General features: G+C 35.0%; 1 protein-coding gene across 1 annotated transcript in view; it reads right to left on the bottom strand.

Moving 5' to 3' along the window:
• The window catches only part of ADAMTS17 (ADAM metallopeptidase with thrombospondin type 1 motif 17), a 515,727-nt gene that overhangs the window by 22,261 nt on the left and 473,596 nt on the right, over window positions 1-19,870 (bottom strand). The window contains exon 21 of the mRNA XM_044665411.1: window positions 6,062-6,266. Within this exon, the coding sequence (XP_044521346.1) occupies window positions 6,062-6,266 (205 nt within the window). The remainder of the gene's footprint in view (window positions 1-6,061; window positions 6,267-19,870) is intronic.

Raw genomic sequence — 19,870 nt, 5'->3', positions numbered from 1 at the left:
AAGAGGTGAATAAAATTTTAGAAAATTTAAATATAGTCCTTTGGAGAAACCTTTTCCCTAAATGGGAAAAGAAAGGAATATATCTTTTTTCTCAGCTAAACATGGCACATTCACAAAATCTGACCATGTCTTTGTCCATAAAAACCTTACAACCAAATGCAGAAAAGCAGAAATATTAGATGCATGCTTTTCAGACTATAGTGTAATTAAAAAGTACATTCAATAAAGGTAAATGGAAATGCATAACTGGAAATAACTGGAAGCTAAATAATCTAATTCTATAAAATGTATGGGTCAAAGAGCAAACCAAAGAAATAATCGATAATTCACTAAAAAGAATGACAGCATTGAGAAAAAATTTATGAAATGCAGCCAAAGCAGTACTTAGGGGAAACTTTATATCTCTAAATGCTTATATAAATAAAATAGAGAAAGAGCAAACCAGTGAAATAGGCATGCAACTAAAAAACAACAACTAGAAAAAAGAACAATTTAGAAATTCCTAATCAAACACAATATTGGAAATCCTAAAAATCAAAGATGAGATGAATAAAAGTAAAAGAAAATCACTGGCCTACTAAATAAAACTAAGAGTTAGTTTTGCGAAAAATTAATAAAATCGATAAAACATTGGTTAACTTGATTAGAAAAGAAGAAAACAAATTACCAGTATTAAAAATAAAAAGGTTAAGTTTACCACCAATGAAGAGGAAGTTAAAGTAATTTTAGGAGCTATTTTGCCTTTATTATATGTCAATAAATCTAACAATCTAAGTGAAATAGATGAATATTTAGCAAAAAAAAACATAAATTGCCCAGATTAAGAGAAAAAGGAAATAGAAGACTTAAATAGCCCTATTTCAGGAAAAGAAATTAAGCCAGCCATCAATGAGCTCCCTAAGAAGAAAATTCCCAGAACCAGACAGATTGACTCACAAGTGAATTCTACCAAACATTTAAAGAACAATTAATTTCAAAGCTCTATTACCTCTGAAAAAAATAGGCAAAGAGGGAATCTTACCAAATTTATTTTACAGCACAAATATAATGCTACTACCTAAATTAGGGAAAATAAAAACAGAGAAAGAAACCTATAGAAGAATTCTCCAAATAAATTGATGAAAAAATTTTAAATAAAATATTAGCAAATAGATTGTAGCAATACATCACAAAGATAATATAAAATGACCAAGTGGGATTTATACCAGAAATGAAGGGCTTGTTCAGTATTAGGAAAACTATCAGCATAATTGACCATATAAATCACAAACACAACAACAGATGCTTATCTCAATATGTGTGGAAATATAATTTTGACAAAATATAGCATGCATTTCTATTAAAATACTAGGATGCATAGGGATAAATGGAGCTTTTCTTAAAATGATAAATAGTATCTATTTAAAATCATCATAAGCATTATCTCTAACATGGATAAGCTAGAAGCCTTCTCAGTAAAATTAGGGGTAAAGTAGGGATGTCTATTATCACCACGATTATTCAATATTATATTAGAAATACCATATATGTAATAGGAGAAGAGAAAGAGATAGAAAGAATCAGAATAGGGAATGAGGAAACCAAACTATAACTTTGCAGAGATATGATGGAAAACTTAGAGAATTCTAGAGAATAAGTAAAACCAGTTGGAATAATAAACAACTTCAGCAAAATTGAAGGATATAAAATAAATCCAAATAAATTACCAACATTTCCATGTGTTACCAACAGATGGGAGAAGATAGGTCAAGGGTAAATGAAGAAAGATTGGTCTTTGTGAGGAAAATACCTCTTCATCAGAGATTGAAACAAAGGAGGGGAAAATGGTGAATGATAAGGGCTTTCGAGATATAGAAAAGTAGAAGAAAATAGCTCATGGTGAATGATCTGTATTATTTTTAAACTTTTAATTGTCTTAGAATCTTGTCTTAGAATCAAAATTAATTATTGGTTCCAAGGCAGAAGAATCATAAGGGTTAGGCATTTGGGATTCAGTGACTTGCCCAGGATCACACAGCTAGCAAGTGTCTGAGACCAGATTTGTTCTGCATCTTGCTCTCTATTCACTGATGCACCTAGCTGCCTTTTCTGTGTTTCCTCTATAAAGAAGGAATCCTTGTTCCCAGTTTAGAGGTTGAGGGAGGGGGTGATGTGGAAGGCTTGAGAAGAGAAGGTCTGGAACAACTTATGTGGTGAGTGACAGAGAACTGACTTTGAGTAGTAAAAGAATTGCCTTGCCATGGTTAGTGTCCAGTTGAGATTGACTAATGTAAATATGTAGTGGATACTGTTAGTTCAGTGACATGATAGCCTCTCATTTCATTCAACATCTGGTGAGAAAGAGAAGAGCTGCTGGATGGTGGGAGTGATCCAGGGTTCCAGTAATCAAGGTGCAAATGCTAACTACTTAAGGGAGGCAAATGTTTTGAGAATAGAGGAAAGTACAGGGGTAAACTTGTTATCGAGGGAAGACTGAGAAGAGAAAAATAAGAAAGATAGAAATCTGATGGACTGGGAAGTACTGAGGATCTGGAGATCTGGGTAAAGATGAAAAATAGGTTTAGAAGGGTTAAGACACAGGGAGAAGTAGACTGGTATAGAAGGTCACAATGCTGATTAAAGATGGTTTGTTCTACATTCCGGTTTTGTTAGAAAACAGTTTTCTGTACTAAGCTGGGTTGCTTGTAAATCCAAACTCTGTATCAGACATCAGGTGTATGTTTGATTTGGTATACATTTTGGTGGTTAAAAGACCACAAAAAAAATTACTGGTTCTCCCTAGGCCTAGCTAAAGAAGGTATATTCGGAAGGTATGAGAAGGAAGGGGAATCTTAGGCCAAGTTATATTCAATAAATCCCTGCTCTGACATTTATGAGCTGTGGGACCATGAACAGTTTTTCAGCTGTGAAATGAGGGTACTTGCACAACCACCCTCCCTGGGCTATGAGGAAAGAGCTTTGTAAACCTTTAAAGTATCATTTAACTCCGAGCTTTTAAATTAAGTAAAAAAATACCCCAAAGAGATGCAGTCAGAAGTTTTCTTCTGACAGGTCATCATGCAGCTCACACCACTGATAAAGAGGAACACTATGTGATTATTTTTCCTCCCTGTGAAGAGGACACTGATGAGGGATTATTGTCTCTTCTTTTATTTCTTTCTTGTGTGAACTTAGAGAAAGAGAGACATTAGGAAAGTTAAATAGAAAAAACTAAAAAGCTAATTAAGCTTTTTAATTTAATCTAAAATTAATTAATTAATTAACTGAGCTCTAATTAAGATAAAAAAATACCAAATAATGTTAGTAAGAGAGGTTAAAACCACTGACTGCAAAAGGAACTTGTATATCTTGTGAAGTAAAAACCTATGGTTTGGGGCCAAAATTTAAGGGGGAATTAGAAGAAAGCATTCCAAACCAATGTATATAACAAGGGTTATTCTGAACTGTGAATGAAATAAACACTTCAGGGACAGCAGAGGGCAGCTATGTAGCTCAGTGAATTTAGAGCCAGACCCAGAGACAGGAGATCTTGGGTTCAAATGTGACCTCAGACATTTCCTAGCTGTATGACCTGGACAAATCACTTAACACCCATTGCCTAGTCCTTACTATTCTGCCTTGGAAACAATACACAGTACTGATTCTAAGATGGAAATAAAGGGTTTTTAAGAAAGAAATAAACAACAATGAGAGAGGAACTGAAATGTACCTAAATACTAATTTAAATAAACTGTAATTGTGAACTATTTTCAAATGCAATGTTCTTTATGTATGCTTGCATATGTTTAGCTTTTTTGATGATGAAATTTTAGCTTAAAAAAAAGACAATAAAGAGATTATTTTGGAACTTAGACCATGGACTAAGTAAGGTACTATTACTTAGTTGATGATGGCAAAACTTACATTTCAGAGGATCTAGGAGGATGCTGAGCAGATAAAGCAACAAAACCAACTGTTCTATTTAATTCTTTTTCCTAAAATATAATGATGCTAATTTTTAGCTTAAAAGGTATCTAGTGGGGTATTGTAATCATTGCAAGAGAGTAAGAAAGTTACACATTGGAAAAGCTTTGCATTAGCCTCAAATTCAGCTCTTAACCAGTCAAAAAAGGGCCACCTTTTGCAAGTTCTTCTCTATCCTTTCATTCATTAAAAATGGGCTGATACTTCTTTTTATCCAAAATAATTCCAACTGTTTGGCAAAAAAAAATGAACCTTAAAATATTTTCCACACTTGAGACTGTCTTGGATTGAACTTTTTTTGAAAAAAAAAAAAAAAAGACTTTTAATGGAGGATATGAGTAGAATTTGCACTTTATTCAACTATTTTTTTTGTTTAGTGGGCAAAAAAATCAAAATCATTAATGTAAAGTGTGGTTTTTGAATATGAAATAACCAATGATAAAATGGTATTTCCAGAATCAATATTCAGGGTTTAAACTTAAGACATAATTGATTTCTTTCCAGGATTTTTTTAATAGTCATACAGTTTGTAATTCTGACTAACATACTGAAAAGCTGACCCTCCTAACTTCAACTTATTGCAATATAAAAATAGTGCCACAGGACATAAGAAACAAAGTCTTCTGAACCAATTTTCCAAGAGTGATTCTCCGTAAGAACTTATATAAATATGGAAAACAAGAATCAAATTTAAATTTTCCTTATATCTTGGATATCAAAAGCATGGGTCAAACATTTTTTCTCTTCTCAGAATAATGTCTTTAAATGCATAAAACAAAACCAAAAATAAATAAATAAAAGTATAACACAAAAAAGTTCATAATGGAAGTCAATTATATTAAAAACCACGTTCACATACCTCCTTCTTCCTACCAGCTTGAGCCTTTATTTCAGTTTAATACTTTCATTTTATAGATGAGAAAACAAAGGCCAAAGGAATTAAAGTACATGCCCAACTATTAAGCATTTAATCTTTCTCAGGCATGGTACTGAGGAGATGCCGGACAAACAAAAATGTAGCATAATACATAATAATATAATTACTATATATTAATATGGTACCTAGCACTATGGGCAGTAGATTACTGACAGTGGTAATGATGATGAAAGAAGAGAAGAATGAACAATTAAATAGATTTGAAAAAGAAACTTGCTACCTGAAAAAATTTCCTTTTAATATTATTGGGTAGAAGTTAGAATAATTTTTGGATATTCAGGCTATATTTATTGATTTCCTAGAGGGTACATAGTAGTTGGCTTTAGGTTCTTTAACTTGTATCTTGAGGTCATTCCTCTTAAATTAGACTCAAAGAATGGTACACTGGAGAGTATCATTAGACTTGGATGCTATTCTTGTATTGGTCAACAATCCCTTTCAGAAACTGATAATGTCTTTCCCGTATTCTTAACCATATTGTCTGCAATAGTGAGGTGTCACCTATCTATATCAGAGAAATATTGCAAAAATTATGGACTTACTAATTATGAAATGTTTTGTAATCCTTAGAAAGTATTATAAAATGCAGACTTTTTATTTTCAAGTAAGTATGATGTCAGATTTTAAAGCACTGACATGGAGTACTAAACCTCAAGAAAGTTTTAAGTTGAAGTGGCATAATTTTCAGCATTTAGGACTCATTTAAGATTCTCCACACAGTTTTCTGTTCCTAAAATCATTTGTTTTTAGTTTGTATATATAAAGAATATTTGTACATATAAAGAAATAGCCTATGAAATTATAGATCCTAAGGACAAAGTTATAAATATTCACTTAAACTCTAAAATTTCTACATTATTTGCTGCAGCTTCCTCTGCAAAATGAGCTGAAAAAGGAAATGGCAAAACCTCTCCAGTATCTTTGCCAAGAAAACTCCTAATTGGGTCATGAAGAGTTAGACAGGACTAAAATGACTCAACAACATGACATGGACAACAACAAGGGAGAATAGAGGATTTTGGGATTTATATTTTGGGTGTAGGCTAAATTGCTCTGTTCAGATTTCTAATTCTGCCCAATTTTTAATTCAATCAGGACATCTTGTTCATAAGACATAGCTAGCTAGCTTTGTTACTTTAATTAAAGAAATCAAGTACTTACCTTTGACCATTCAGATGCTTCCCAGATAGAAAGGCAGTCACGGCCTTCACAACTTTGAACTGTTGTTGGTTTGTGGCTGAAGCAGTAAAGATCTCGAGTGTTAACGTAGGTACCATTCTGCAATTGATAAACACAAGTCACCTCTCTGTGCTGAATGCCCTTCTCACAGGTTGCTGAGCAGGGACTCCAATGTCCTGTCATCCACCTGCACAGAGAAATAGACAAACAATATGAGAAAATACAGGCTACAAAGTTCATTTTGAGTCCTTCCAAAGACTTTTAAAAAAGCAATGAGTGAATGTATAGAGTAAAAGCAGCTCAACCTTGAGAATATTTTTTAGACACAATATTTGGTGAGATCGAATTGATCAAGTCTTTAATCTAGAATTTTATGAATTTGCCCACTTCCCTAATATTCCCATGAGCTAAATTTTGGCACTCTCTTTCAACTTTTGGTGAAGTGTGGGGGAAGAGATAGAAGAAGAAAACCAAGAATAAGGAACTTGGTGAGGCAAATATACTGAATTTAATTCCTGTGTAGACCTATAAATGACCTTATTGGCCATCTAGTCCAAAGTTCCTGCCTAATGCAGGAATCCATTTTTATTACTTATTGATAAATAGGCATCTGCTTGAATGTTTCTAATGATGGGTATTGCACTAGTATGCAAAGTAGCCCATTGTATTCTTGGACAGCTCTTACTATAATGATATTTTTCTTTAAATTGATCCAAAATCTTCTTTCCTATAACTTCAACCTATTTCTGTCATGTCAATTGGGATAAAACATTGACATATGATATGATGATTTTAGGTAATGCCTTTATGAGGATAGTCCCTCTATTAATAACTTAGGTTTGCATCTTCAAATGATGATCATGGCACACAATCAGTATGTGTCAGAGGGAAAATTTAAACCTAGGACTTACTGGCTTTGAGGATGCAACATTGGCAGTCCTCTGGCTCAGGACAGAATAAATTTACTCTTTACTTCATATGAAAATTCTTGAATAGATAGACATTCTGTGCCTTCCTCTTCCTCAGGTTTTCTATTCTTCTATATTACCCCTTGTTCTTTTGATTGCAGATTGCAAAATATGGATTGGGAGCAGTCTTAGAGGCTTTCTAGTGTAAAAAGGAATTATTTATTCTTTTTCTCTAATTTAATGGGGGACCTGGAGGTGCTCTTACCATAGAGATATATAGGGATTAATCAGCCCACAGTAACAGGAAGTAGAAACCATAGAGACAAGAAGGAGGAATCATAGAGACAGGAAGTGAGGTAGAAAAAGGCTATAAAAGGGGCAAGGGTCAGTTGGTCCATTGGTTAGTTGCTGACAGGAGCTGGCAGTTGGGGGGAGGCAGTTGCTGACAGGTGTTAGAAGATGTAGGGAAGTTGGCTGCTGGGAGTATGTTGGGTTGTTGGTGGTTGGTGTTTAGTTGCTGGAATATAAAAGGTGAACCTAAGCTTTCTGAGAGGGTTTTAGCTTTTAGAGGGCTTTCTGGCTTTTGGTTGGGGCTGTTAGGTTTTTTTCTTTCTTGAACCTTTTGGGTGGTGGTTGGTCTTCATTGACTGACCTAATTGGGGTTGTATTAAACATTGATTGGATTGGTTTTGATTGGTGGATTGGGTTGGAACTTTGTGGGGTGGTTGTTATTAGCAGTAGTTATAGGCAGTTATAGGTAGATATAGGCAGTTTTAGATAGTAATTATAGGCAGTTGTAGGCAGTTATAGGATAACTAGTTAGGTATTGGACAATTTCTTTCTCTACTTCTTTCCTATATTTCCCTCCTTTACTATATTCTTTTACTATCTCTATTTTAATAAAACTAATTGTTAATTATTAAAAGCTACTAGAAGTTTTCTTTTCTCTGGCTTAAAGTAATAATATTAATTTAAAAATCTACTATATTCTCATTAAAATGAATTATTAAAAGCTGCCCTCTTATTTTGTCAGTCTCCTAATTTAACCCTTACACTAGTCAATTCCATATCTACAGAGAAAAGCCCTCTACACAATGCTTAAAAAGTGGACATCTCACCTTTGTTTGAAGACTTGAGGAAAGAGAGCCCAGGGAATTCAGTCTACTTTTAGATAGCACCAAATGTTAGTAAGTTTATAACTCCCTCCATGTAACTTTTCCTCATTGTTCCTTGTTCTGTACTTTTCCAAGAAGAACATATTTAACACCTCTTCCACATGACAATTCTTCAAATATTTCATTGTTATGAAATTAATAATTTCATAGCAAAAATTATCATATCCCCCATCCCCATTAAAAAAAATCTTTTCTCTAGGCTAAACATTTGAGTTCTTCAGTTGGACCTTGGGAGGTATGGTCTCAAAATTCTTCACCATTCCAATGATCCTTCTCAGAATGATTTTCAGCTTATTGTTCTTCCTTAGGAAAAAATGGCATCCAGTACTCTAGATGTTTGTAGTAGAGCAGAGTACAGCAGAATTGTCACTTCTTTTCTTATGTGCTTTATGCCTTTCTTAACACAACCCTCCAAGGTATTAATTTTTTTTTGCTATCATGTCCTATATTGAGTTTACAGTCACTAAATCTTCCAGATATTTATATTTTAAATTACATGAAGTCTAATCTATTTATGATAAATGGAAAACTATGCATAGTACCATGCCTTGCCAAAAAATAAGTAAATGAAAATTCTTGAAGAAGTCAAATACTCTGTGCTTAAATTGTTCAGAACAAAATAAAGGATTTAATACAGGTCAATATATAAGATGTTGAAAAGGAAATAGTAAGACAACACTTTATCAGGAGACAGAAAGACTGGAGGTGCTCCTGGAGTAGTTAAGAAGTGAAAAGAAGAATGCTTCTTGAAATGAAAATTTTAAAAAGAACAAAGGAAAGTACTTAGAACCATAGAATTTTAGAGCTATAAGTAATTTTAGAGACCATCTAGTCCAATTCTCTCATTTTACAGATAAGGAAATTGAGGTACTCTTTAAACTTGTGGTTGGGATGTATCCTCTTTATTCCATATTTGTAGAGTCAAACCATTTTTTGGGTTGAATTGAATTTAGTTGAATAACTTAATTTCCTTGTAAAAATGTTACCCCATAATTTTAGACCTTTGAGACAAATTTTTAAAATATCAATTTAATTAACTAGAACTTTGAATACAAAAGGCAGCATTCAGGAAGGTGAATAGTAAGAGAAATTTATTTCTACTCATACTACTGATTAGGAGAACCAGAGATCTGACATTTTGTAATCTAATAGCAAATCTGGCTCTAGTATGAAAAATTAATTTCTTGGATGAAGGTATGTGTAAAATAGGGCATTGGAAGATTTAAAGTTTAATTTTATGGGTACTGCCTGTTATATTCTCTTCTATAAAAATAATTTAAGAATTTTAGGAGTTAGATTTATCCCATTAAAATAGTTTTATTTTCCATAGCTGGCATTCACTCAGTTCATTCCCAGAAAAAAAAAATCTCCCTGACCCTTCAGATATCAGGTTATCATCATCATTACTACTATTATTATTAATGATAATAATAATTATAGTCATCTCACAGTATATAATGCCTTTACTCTTGTGAGAAGAAGGATTTACAAAATATGACATGATGGAAAGTAATTCTCCCAGCATTGCTTCCTGACTTCCAGTAAAGGAACTTTTAATCCTTTATAATTTCCCTCATCCATGCTGCCCATAACCTCATAAAGTAATAGATGACATAGCCAAAAACATTTGTAGATATATGTTAAACCTATTTATGGCTGTGCTCACTAACTGGGCTAATCTCTGCCAATTCTGCTCTAATATACCCTACTGGAACGATGAATAGGTACTATTTCTGCACTCCTCTCTTTGAACTCCAGAAAAGTAAGTAGTGTTTTTTTCAGATTGTTTGAGCCTCTGCAATTGCTTCACAGCAGTCACAGGTATTTAACAAACAGTATATTGTTGGTTTTTATATGATTGTCTAACATTTTACCCATACTTTGTCATTATGGCTTTATAAAGAGACCTCATCTCTATAAATTCAGTAATGCAGTATTAGTCTCTGGCAGATGTTGTCTGCATTTTATCTTGGGGAATAGTCCCAGTTGTTGCCTAGTAGCATGGTAGATAAACCACTTGTACTGTTGAATATGAAGACGATGAAAAGATTCATGGACCAGTCAGGTGACATTATGACTGAATAGACTTGAGAAGAGACTTTATTTTGTAAGTTAAACTCAACCAACATTGATCAAGGTGTTTCCTGCAATTGGTGAGAGTGTTAGATAGTCTAATATGAATACTTGAATAAACAGAAGGGCTAGTAATGGTGTATTATTTGGGTCAGCCTATACTATCTATTCTTCTGGTAAGATGGATCACTTCACCGGAATTTGTGAGCATGATTATTGAAATAACAGCAACTACTCATATTTCTACAATGCTTTTGGCTTAACAAGTTGTCCTCTGCTCAACAGTCCTGTGATACAGCTGGTGTAAGTGCAACCCACATTTTATAGATGAAAAGGTTCAATGACTTATTCAGTTTCACATAGCTAATAAATGTGAAAGCCAGTACTGGAACTTGGGTCTCCTAAAGCTCTGTAATATAAGAAAATCTATGTACTAGCAGGTATTTCCTAACACCTGAGGGTACTAAATCTGTTAATTAAAAATTAATTTAGTAAAATGGCTAAAATGATATACCCTTTGACTCAGAGAGTCCCATGTTAGGCATATACTCCAAAGAAGACATTGACCAAAAGAAACATTTAATGTACATCAAAATTTGCATCATCTTTTGTGAGAACAAAGAACTGGAAGCAAAGAAAATGCCCATCAATTGGTCAATGGTTAAATGAATTGTGGTACATGGATGTAATGAAATATTGCTATGCTGTAATAAGGAATGAAAACAAACAAATATGGAGAGATTTACATGAACTGATGCAGGATTAAGTAAGCAGAACAAGGAAAACAATATAATTCACAATTATACCATTATTAATAGAACATCCACAAAACAATAGAAATAAATATTGCAAAATTTTAAAGACAGAAGTTTGGTTCTACAGAAGAGATATTTTAAAAAATGCCCCATATTCCTTTGCAGTGGTTCACAGATGTGGGAAATGTCTACATAAGGTACAACTAAAATATAACTGCAAATTTCAGATTTTTTCTCTGTATTAATATGTTTTGCTGAATTTTTTTTTCTTTTAAAAATATTATGAGGGGATGGCTCTTGAAGGGAGGGAAAAATCTTAGTCATATGAAAATAAAAGATAGTAATGTATTTTAAAAGTTAATTTAGATTACAACGTCTTTGTTCTTTTTTATCTCTGAAAATAAAATATTTAATAAATATTTAATTGAATTAACTTTTCAGACCCTGGGTTCAGTTGTAGTTTCAGTATTAGTTGAGTGGTTAGTAGCAGATTGTGGGAGTAATAATAATAATAGCTGATTTTTATATAATGCTATCTTTTTGCCAGGCACTGTGCTAAGCACTGTATAATTATTAAGTTATTAAAGAAAACTGACTCAAATTATTAAGAAAATTATTATTAAAGAAAAGGCAGAAAAATTAATTTGGACCCACAGGTTATATGAAGCCAATGGGATGACAAAGGGGAAAAAGGCAGGCTCAGATGGTTGGTCTTTGGTTTTTATTGGGCTGATAGTTTTAGAAGGGAGTATGAAGAAGTTTATTGTAATAGCTTGCTGCTGAGGTAAACACCTGCAGAAATGTTAAAGTGATTAAGGGTTGAAACATCTGAAGGACAACACTGGCAAGTCTAGGAGAAAGAACTCATGCTACCTGGCTCACTCATAATTTTACTTTAGGTGTCAAGATACAAAAGGCAATATGGCATAGTGGATAGACTCCCAGTCAGGAATAACAATGGTTAATGCCTGACTCTGACACACACTAGAGACAAGTTATTTAACCTTGCGGTGACCTAGGGCAGTGGTCAACTCTACTGGTAGCTTCTTCTTTACTAGAACACTCCCTGTACCAAGGACATCAAAGATCTGGACCAAAACCAAGAGCCAAATGCAAATGAAAACATTACCTAAATAGCTATTATTCCTGATACAGAAAAGCAGATCTCAGTTTAAGAAACACTTTCTTACTTTAAAATTTAAGAAGCTAGGATTCTATGAATGAAATGATTTTCCTGTGATCCAGTAGTTACATATAATCTAAATAATTTTGTTCTTCCAGAGAGCCCAATTTACACTATTCTTGACAATCTCAAGCCATCTTAAATTATGGGAAAGCCTCAAGGATTCAGATTCCACTCATCTGGCACTGTGAGAACTTTGAACAAAGGTTGAAATGAAGTTTACTTTTCACTTAGCATATTCTTTATTGATAACACAAATTTAACATTGCCCATGTCTTTTAGAGATCCTCCATAGGGAGTTTATTTAATATTCCTTTCCCTAAGTCTTTTAACATTATGAAAGTACCAATGTTGAGATCTATCTATCATCTCCGATAATCTGATAAGGATGGCTTAGTTGATAAGGAAATAACAGGACACGGGAGATGATCTTGACTGTTAACTCATAGCTGCTTCTCCGAAGTGCCATTGAGTCACAAGTTTATTATATAAGAAATTCAAACTCCCTTTCACCCAAAAGCACAATGATAGTTTTCCACAACTACACAGAGCTGTCTTTTTAATACAGACAATACAACAGGCTCAGAAGCTTAAGAACCAGGCTGGACTTTCAGCTATATTTGTTATCACCAAGCCAAGTCTGAGAATACTTTTCTCAGGGGCAAATGCCCCAGCTAACTAAGGTTTCAGCCTTGGCTGCATTTCTGACCAAAGGGGAAGAATGTGAACCTTTTAACTGATGGTTAGCTAGGAACTTAAAGCTTTTCAATAAGGCCACAATACTTTTCAACAAATCACAAGGATCACAAAAGGGATCAAAAGAGGAGCCTCAGATTTTTATCTATTCTCTTATTGGCTTCCCACATATTTCTCCCTTTTCTTTAAATCAACATGATTTATTACACAGGAAAACTTTTAATAATGAAAGGAGTCATCAATTAGTTATAATCATCAGCTATAGCTGGATCTGATAGGATTTACAGATTAAACTGTTTATTTATGGCTCTTTACATTATGCTATCTTTTTTTTTTTTGAGGTTAGCCTAAGATGACCTGTTCCTGATGAAACACTTCTTTTTTTAAATTAAGGTTTAAAAAGCCAGCTTTTAATAATCCACATTAGAATCCAGACAAAAATAAAAATTAGACTTAAAGTTCTATTCTTTTTAGATTGCATTGCTATGTTGAAAGTTGGGGAAATATTTGCTTTTCTTTAGGCAGTTCTATCTTCTTCATTCTTTAGAAACTTTCCAAGATCATTGGAATGAAGGCCAGGAGTCTCAGCTAAGGGTTCTTTCATACATTGTTGTTGTTTAGTGGTGCCTGACTCTTCCTTAATCCATTTGGGGTTTTCTTGGCAAATATATTGGAATGGTTTGCCATTTCCTTCTCCAGATTATTTTACTAATGAGGAAACTGAGGCAAAAAGGGTGAAGTGGCTTACCCAGGGTAATACACCTAGTAAGTATCTGAGACCAGACTTAAACGCATATCTTCCTGACTCCAGGCCCAGCACTTTATCTACTTCACTACCAAAATGAGGTGCTCTCTTACCATCTCTTACTCATCTTTCATTTCAAATCCTATTAACCATTTTACTCTCTGAGCAGATTTGTCTTATCTGACCCCCAAAATAATTCTCCTTAGAAGAGAAGAAAGGAAATTGAATAATAATTGCATAGTTTTACACTCTATCAACTATGATCATCATTCTATACACTTTAAGTAATGACACATTTCTTTTCTTTGATCATCCTCTTGTCATCTGTGTCTACCACAGCTTTGAGTCAATGAACATCAAGATATATATTGGTTTGGTTTGGAGTATCTTCAAGTTCTATATAGTATTCTCTACTTTATCATTCTCTGCAATAGATGTCACACAAGCCCAATTGGTGGTCATTTTGTTTATATTTATTATGACATGACAAAGCAAGATGGCAAAATGTTTCATGAAATAATGCTTCTTTTTTACTTTAGACATGTAATGAAACTCCATAAGATCTCTTAATTTCTTCTCCAAGGAAATCTAATGAGCATTCCTTTTATTTAGCTTCAATTTCCTCATGCTTCATTAAAAATGAGAATAAGAAAATTAATACAGTTCAAGTCCTTCATTTATATATCAATATCCAATTCAGTAATCTTTAGAGAAAGATCTTGGAGCCCTAGTGTATAGGTTTATAAATAGACAGATAAAGCATTAGTAAGTACTTACTCTTCTTAATAAAACAGATTTTTGTTCTAAGCTTTGGGAATATAAACACAAGGAAGCAAAATTGTATCTACCCTCAAGGAAACTGCATTTTAAGTGGGAAAGACAGCACATAAAGAGAAACAAGGAATGGAGGCATTATATGGAGATATAATGAAGGCATTATATGGAGATGATCAAGAAGTATGGAGTACTTATTCCAGGAAAGAGACAAAAGTTCAACTATTAGAGCTCAGCATTCCAGGGGCAGGGTGAGATGGAGATGATGGCCAGAATAGAGGCATCATGGTGTGGAAATGGTTTAGAACCTAAACTAATATTCATAAATAGCCCCCAAATTTTGTGATTCTGAGTACCTTATGTCACTTTTCTAAAACTCTGCCATTTTGATTTAGCTTCAGGATATGATATTCTTTAACTTTTTTGTTTAATATAAACTCTCTAACATGGTGGATGGAACTGTTTAGATCAGAGGGGGATTTTATAGTATCTCTAGGCTTAAAGGGAGCTAATTATTGTAACAGAGACTGGTTCACTACCGCTCCAGGGGCATAGGGAATAAAGGGCTGTGACATCTAACTGGTATTATATATAAAAATCATTGTATATGTGTGGGAGGGGAGATGGCATACAAAGAGAAAACAAAACTGTTATTGGGCTCATTTTTATTTCTATTTAGAGGGAAATCAGAGTACATGGAAGTAGTTGAGATTGTCCTGACTAGCTAAAGGATGAATTGAAAAAAATCTCTACTTGAGATCACTTAATAGGATTAACATTTTCCAAGACAGATTAAATATCACTAAGTTTCAGGCTTCTCATATAAGGGCTGCTTTTCTTTCTCCTTGGAAGAGTTATGAAAGTGCTTCAAATAATATTTGAAGTTCATGTAAAAATATGAAAATTAGTAGTGACTCAGAAACCTTGGTTTTGGAAATTATCCACTGAGAAGAGGCTCAATGACACACAGGATAGCTTTCTAAGTTGATTTTGCTGCCAAAATAATAGGATAACAAAGGAATAGTAGATAAAGCAAATCAACAATTAATACCTTCCCTCACCCCCTCCATATACAAAACCTATGAATCTTGTATTGATGTCACAAATCACTTGAAAATGCAAAAAATAGGTCATTGGTAAACTTTCTTCATTTACTGAAGGCCTGGTGTGGAAGATGGTGGCTCAGAAGACCCAAATCTTGTGTTGACTCTCTTTACCTTATATGTTGTAGAACTATAATGCAAGTCTTAAATTTTGCTTCTATACTTATATTTTTGTTGCTCCAGAATGTATTTCTTCTTAACTTTGCCTCTTTTCTCCCCAAGCCAAACTTCTATTTGCAAAAACTTGTGCAGGGAGGATTTAATCTTGAAGGAGCTAAAGTACAATTCCTAAGCAGGATTATAGGTTCATCTGTACTCTTCTTTCTTTTGGGCAATATCCTCATTGAAAACTCTAGTTATGTAAACATTTTCCCAATTAGTCCATAATGGGTATGAAAATCTTTCCCTCCAGGGGAAGCACTTGGAATTCATTCAAAGAAAGACTAGGACACTCCCGAGTTAGGAAATGTATGATAAACTATGGGACATGAGGATATAACAGAGTGTGCAGTGTTAATGCAACTCTAGCTAAGGGATGGCTCTTGGCCACCTGTTTCCAAACATCTTTGAAATAAACTTTGTTTCTTATTCACTAACCATAAGTTAGTCTTGTGTAATAGTTATTTCCTAAATCCTGTGATTGAAACCCAAGCATGAATCAGCTTGCCTGGTCAGGTTAACGGAACTAGTAATCATCATGTCACAATGGCACAGTAATATAGTTTCCCAAGCAATGGTGCCAAGGAAAGACAGGGACCAAGGAAATTAAAGTCGTGCGTAAGAAACATTTAAGGATTCCTATGTATCCTCTGCCTCCTGGGGGCAAGATCTATGTTGCATATTTTTCATTTAGTGTGGTCACAGAGACCACAGTAAACTTTTACTCATGGAACCTTAAATAGGAAGATGAAATCAGTTCCAATTATTCCTATTCTTTGCTTCTCTCTCTTTTAATATATTTTTATTTTTTCCATACTCATTAAAATATGGATGAGGAAGATGGTAAAATACAGGCAGCAATTAAACTGAATTCTCCTAATTTCCTCCTCCAATCAACTTTAAAATAACTCAATCCAAATTTTGGAGTGATAAAGCCAACAAAAAGTCAGTGAGACAATTTTCCTGCCTAAAACTACTTAGGAGGTTGAAAAGAGAGATCCCTGACACCAAGGTGGGAGCCAGTTGGGAGCATGGCAGGAGCACCAGTAATGGGTCTTGGAGGCAGTGGTGATAGGTAGAAGCAACAAGTTCAGGAGCTCTCAGCCCAGAGGTGGTAAGGGTTTTGAAGGCTGGTCCGAAAGAGATTATAGGGCATATTTGTTGGTACTGGGTAGAACTGGCATGAAGTGGCAACTCTTTTACCCATATGCAGTTCTGGGTCATAGTTCTGGGGCAGAGAGGAATATTTGTGATCTGTCACAAAAAAGCAGGGGCTCTGGTTGCTATTCCAAGGCAAAGAGGAGAACCAGTGCTTGTAACTGCAAGAGAACAGGGGAACTGGTAACAGTTCTGGGGCCAAGAGGAGCACTAGCATTTGTGACTGCATGGAAGAGGACCCTTCTTGGATAAAGACCAGAGGGCAGACCAGGATGTCAGTGACTACACTTCTCTCTAGATTTTATCATCTTAAAAGGACCAAAAACTTGCAGATATACAGAACTAGCTCTGAAAACAGCATCACTAAAAACATGAAGTTTCAGACAGTGTCTTACTACCCCCAAATGAGCAAAGTTCAACTTTAACATGAAGTTAAAAGTCAAGAAATAACTAGAAAAATGAGCAAATAAATGATAAAAAAAGAAAAACCCTTAAACATAAAAAGCCACTAGGGACAGAGTTGAATACAGGGGGCTAAAATGGAGGAGAAAAGGATGCTCAGCTTTCCCAAACCCTCCAAATATACAAAAATAGAAAATAACTATCTCAAAACAAAGGAAAGCAGTGGAATAAGAGGGGAGAGTTGCTGAGTGAGTGGTGCATGAGGGGGAGATTGCAGAGTGCGCATTGACTCTGAATTCTTTCATGTTCCAACTCTTGTTCTCTTTTTCATACTACCTGCAATTTTGAATGAAGCCTCTGCCTTTTGTTTGAAATTCTTTACTCTCTTGTTCGACTTGTTGATTTCTTAATTGATTATTCTTCTGAACCATTCTCAAGGTTCTTGTAGTTGCTCCCCTTTAACTTCAGAAGGCCTTGAATAAACTTCTATAATAATTTCATCAGAGTATTTTGGCTCAATTTCTTTTGCTGTGAAATATTTTTTTTAGCATGATGACTCTTTTAATCTTTCTGTTACCATTTCTATTATTTTCCTGCTGATAACATTTTTATTATCAATCTTCTTTTCTTATATAGGATTTATCTTTCTCATAGATTTTATTACTTCTTTTATTTTATTACTTCTTTTCTCAAACCACCTGGGATAGATGAGGTCTGTGGGTCTTGAGAGAGGAGAGGTGACTCAATTAGGATACTACCTTCAGGAGACTCAGATGTCCCAAGTACCATTCTTAAAGGGTACACTGCCTACTTTCAGATTCATTTAAAAAATCACACCCTAGGCATACTCAGGGGCCTGATCAAGGAGGTGGTTCCTGTGTACATTACTGAGAGTAAATTCCTTTCAAGAAGCCCTTTCAGTCGAGTCTCTTCAGTTTTCTCTTACTATTTCATTTGGCTAAAAGTTTACTCAGATACTTAAACTTTTCTAGATAGTTTTTCTCCTTCAAAGTCTTCTCCTTTAGGCTCCATATTCTTCTACCAAGAATCTTTTTTTTCCTTTACTTCCTCTTGAGTCTTATGCCTGGTTTGATTCATGGACCATAATCTGTACAGGGAATAGTGTCATCTCTCAACTATAGTCAAGGATTGAACTCCAAAAGGTGTGGAACTGCTGAAGCCTCTAAGATTTGGAGGCTTCCCTGGATTAACAAGGCCTCTGGTTATGGAAGAAAAGAGATGGTGTATTAATGGCTAACTTTGAGAGAGGTGAGGTGGTAAAGAGAGATGGGCCAGTGAGATTGAATCTCTCAACCCTTCCCTTAAAGGGCCACTAACACTTGACAAATTGGTTTCTCTGGAATAATGGATGTCCAGAGAATAGGAGCTAGTGTTGGAGGACAGTGGGAAGGCTACCTCAACTGATGAGGTGGGTAAAGACCCTGGCCAGACTGACACAGACCCTCAGTGAACTAAAGCCTCCCCCAGTCAGCCGATGACTTTGACAACTTCTTAGGGGTTCTTGCTCAATGGTGGTCTCATTTAAGCAACTGCTCACAGACCCTCTTCCCTCTTTGTCCAAGAATAAAATTGGAATCCTTTTATCTGACTGTGGTATAATTTATTGTGGGCTAATCAGGGTAGTTGATGAAGATGATGGGCAGAGGAAACAAGGTAGCCTTAAAGATCTAAGCCCCAAAGTCCATCCCTTTGGGGAGCCAATTCTGGCTTCAACCCACAGGTTCTCCTTCCCTTTCCCCCATCTCTAGTTTTTATCCTATTATCTTTGTTATGAATTATTTAGGGAAGGTCTCTTTGCAAAGTGAAGACTAGGAGTTTAGGGGTCTGCTCCCAGATTAGAGTATGACTCCCCAAGGATCAAGTGATCTTGATTTTGATGGTAACAATGTCCGCTGGCAGGGGAAAAGGCTTTAAGGATTAACATAAGTCCAGGAAACCCTCAGGTTTGGCTCCACTCCTTTTTTCCACTTTGAGCTCCTCAATCCAAAATCCCCTTCCTCAGAAAACTTTCCCACAATCCTCTGCTGCTTCCAACCAATGCTGCTGGCTCATGCTCTCAGCATGCAACATTATGTGAAGAATTTTCTTTCCTCACACTCTGCCTTTACAGATGGTGAGCAGTTCAAGTTATTTTTTCTGTAAGAATTTCCTTGAGGTTGATTCTCTTGATTTTCTTCCTCATATATTTGCTCCATTTAAAATGTTTATTTTCTAATTTATTTGGGGTGGTGTAAGAATAAAGGAGCCAGTTACCAATGTTTCATCAAAGGGAGAGAGAGAGAGAGAAAGTCTATGTGGCCAGTCTCTCTTCCAGCTCTCCCCTGGGGCTGAATATATACTAGGAGACTTTAAGGGGATGTCACCCTGAAACTTGGTGACCTGGATGGTTGTGCCGCCCCACAGGAGTTGGGGGTGAGGCTTCCCTATAAGATGAGGTATGTGATACCCCAATCTGATTCTGAATAAGGACAGGGTTCACACAAGCCCCCACCCCCCAATCAGTTAATTTCACAGTGGGTGGTCTGGCTTTAAGATGGAGGCAGCCAGACCAAGGTGTGGTTCCCCTCTCCCTTGTTGTCTCTTAGGCATTCTGGAATGCTATCTGACTGATGAATGGCTTTTATTATTCACAATTCAGG

This window comes from Gracilinanus agilis, chromosome 2 (genome assembly GCF_016433145.1).
Source record: "Gracilinanus agilis isolate LMUSP501 chromosome 2, AgileGrace, whole genome shotgun sequence".
Lineage (NCBI taxonomy): Eukaryota > Metazoa > Chordata > Mammalia > Didelphimorphia > Didelphidae > Gracilinanus > Gracilinanus agilis.
Note: the sequence above shows the minus strand (reverse complement) of the source record. Positions and strands in the feature narration are given on the sequence as shown.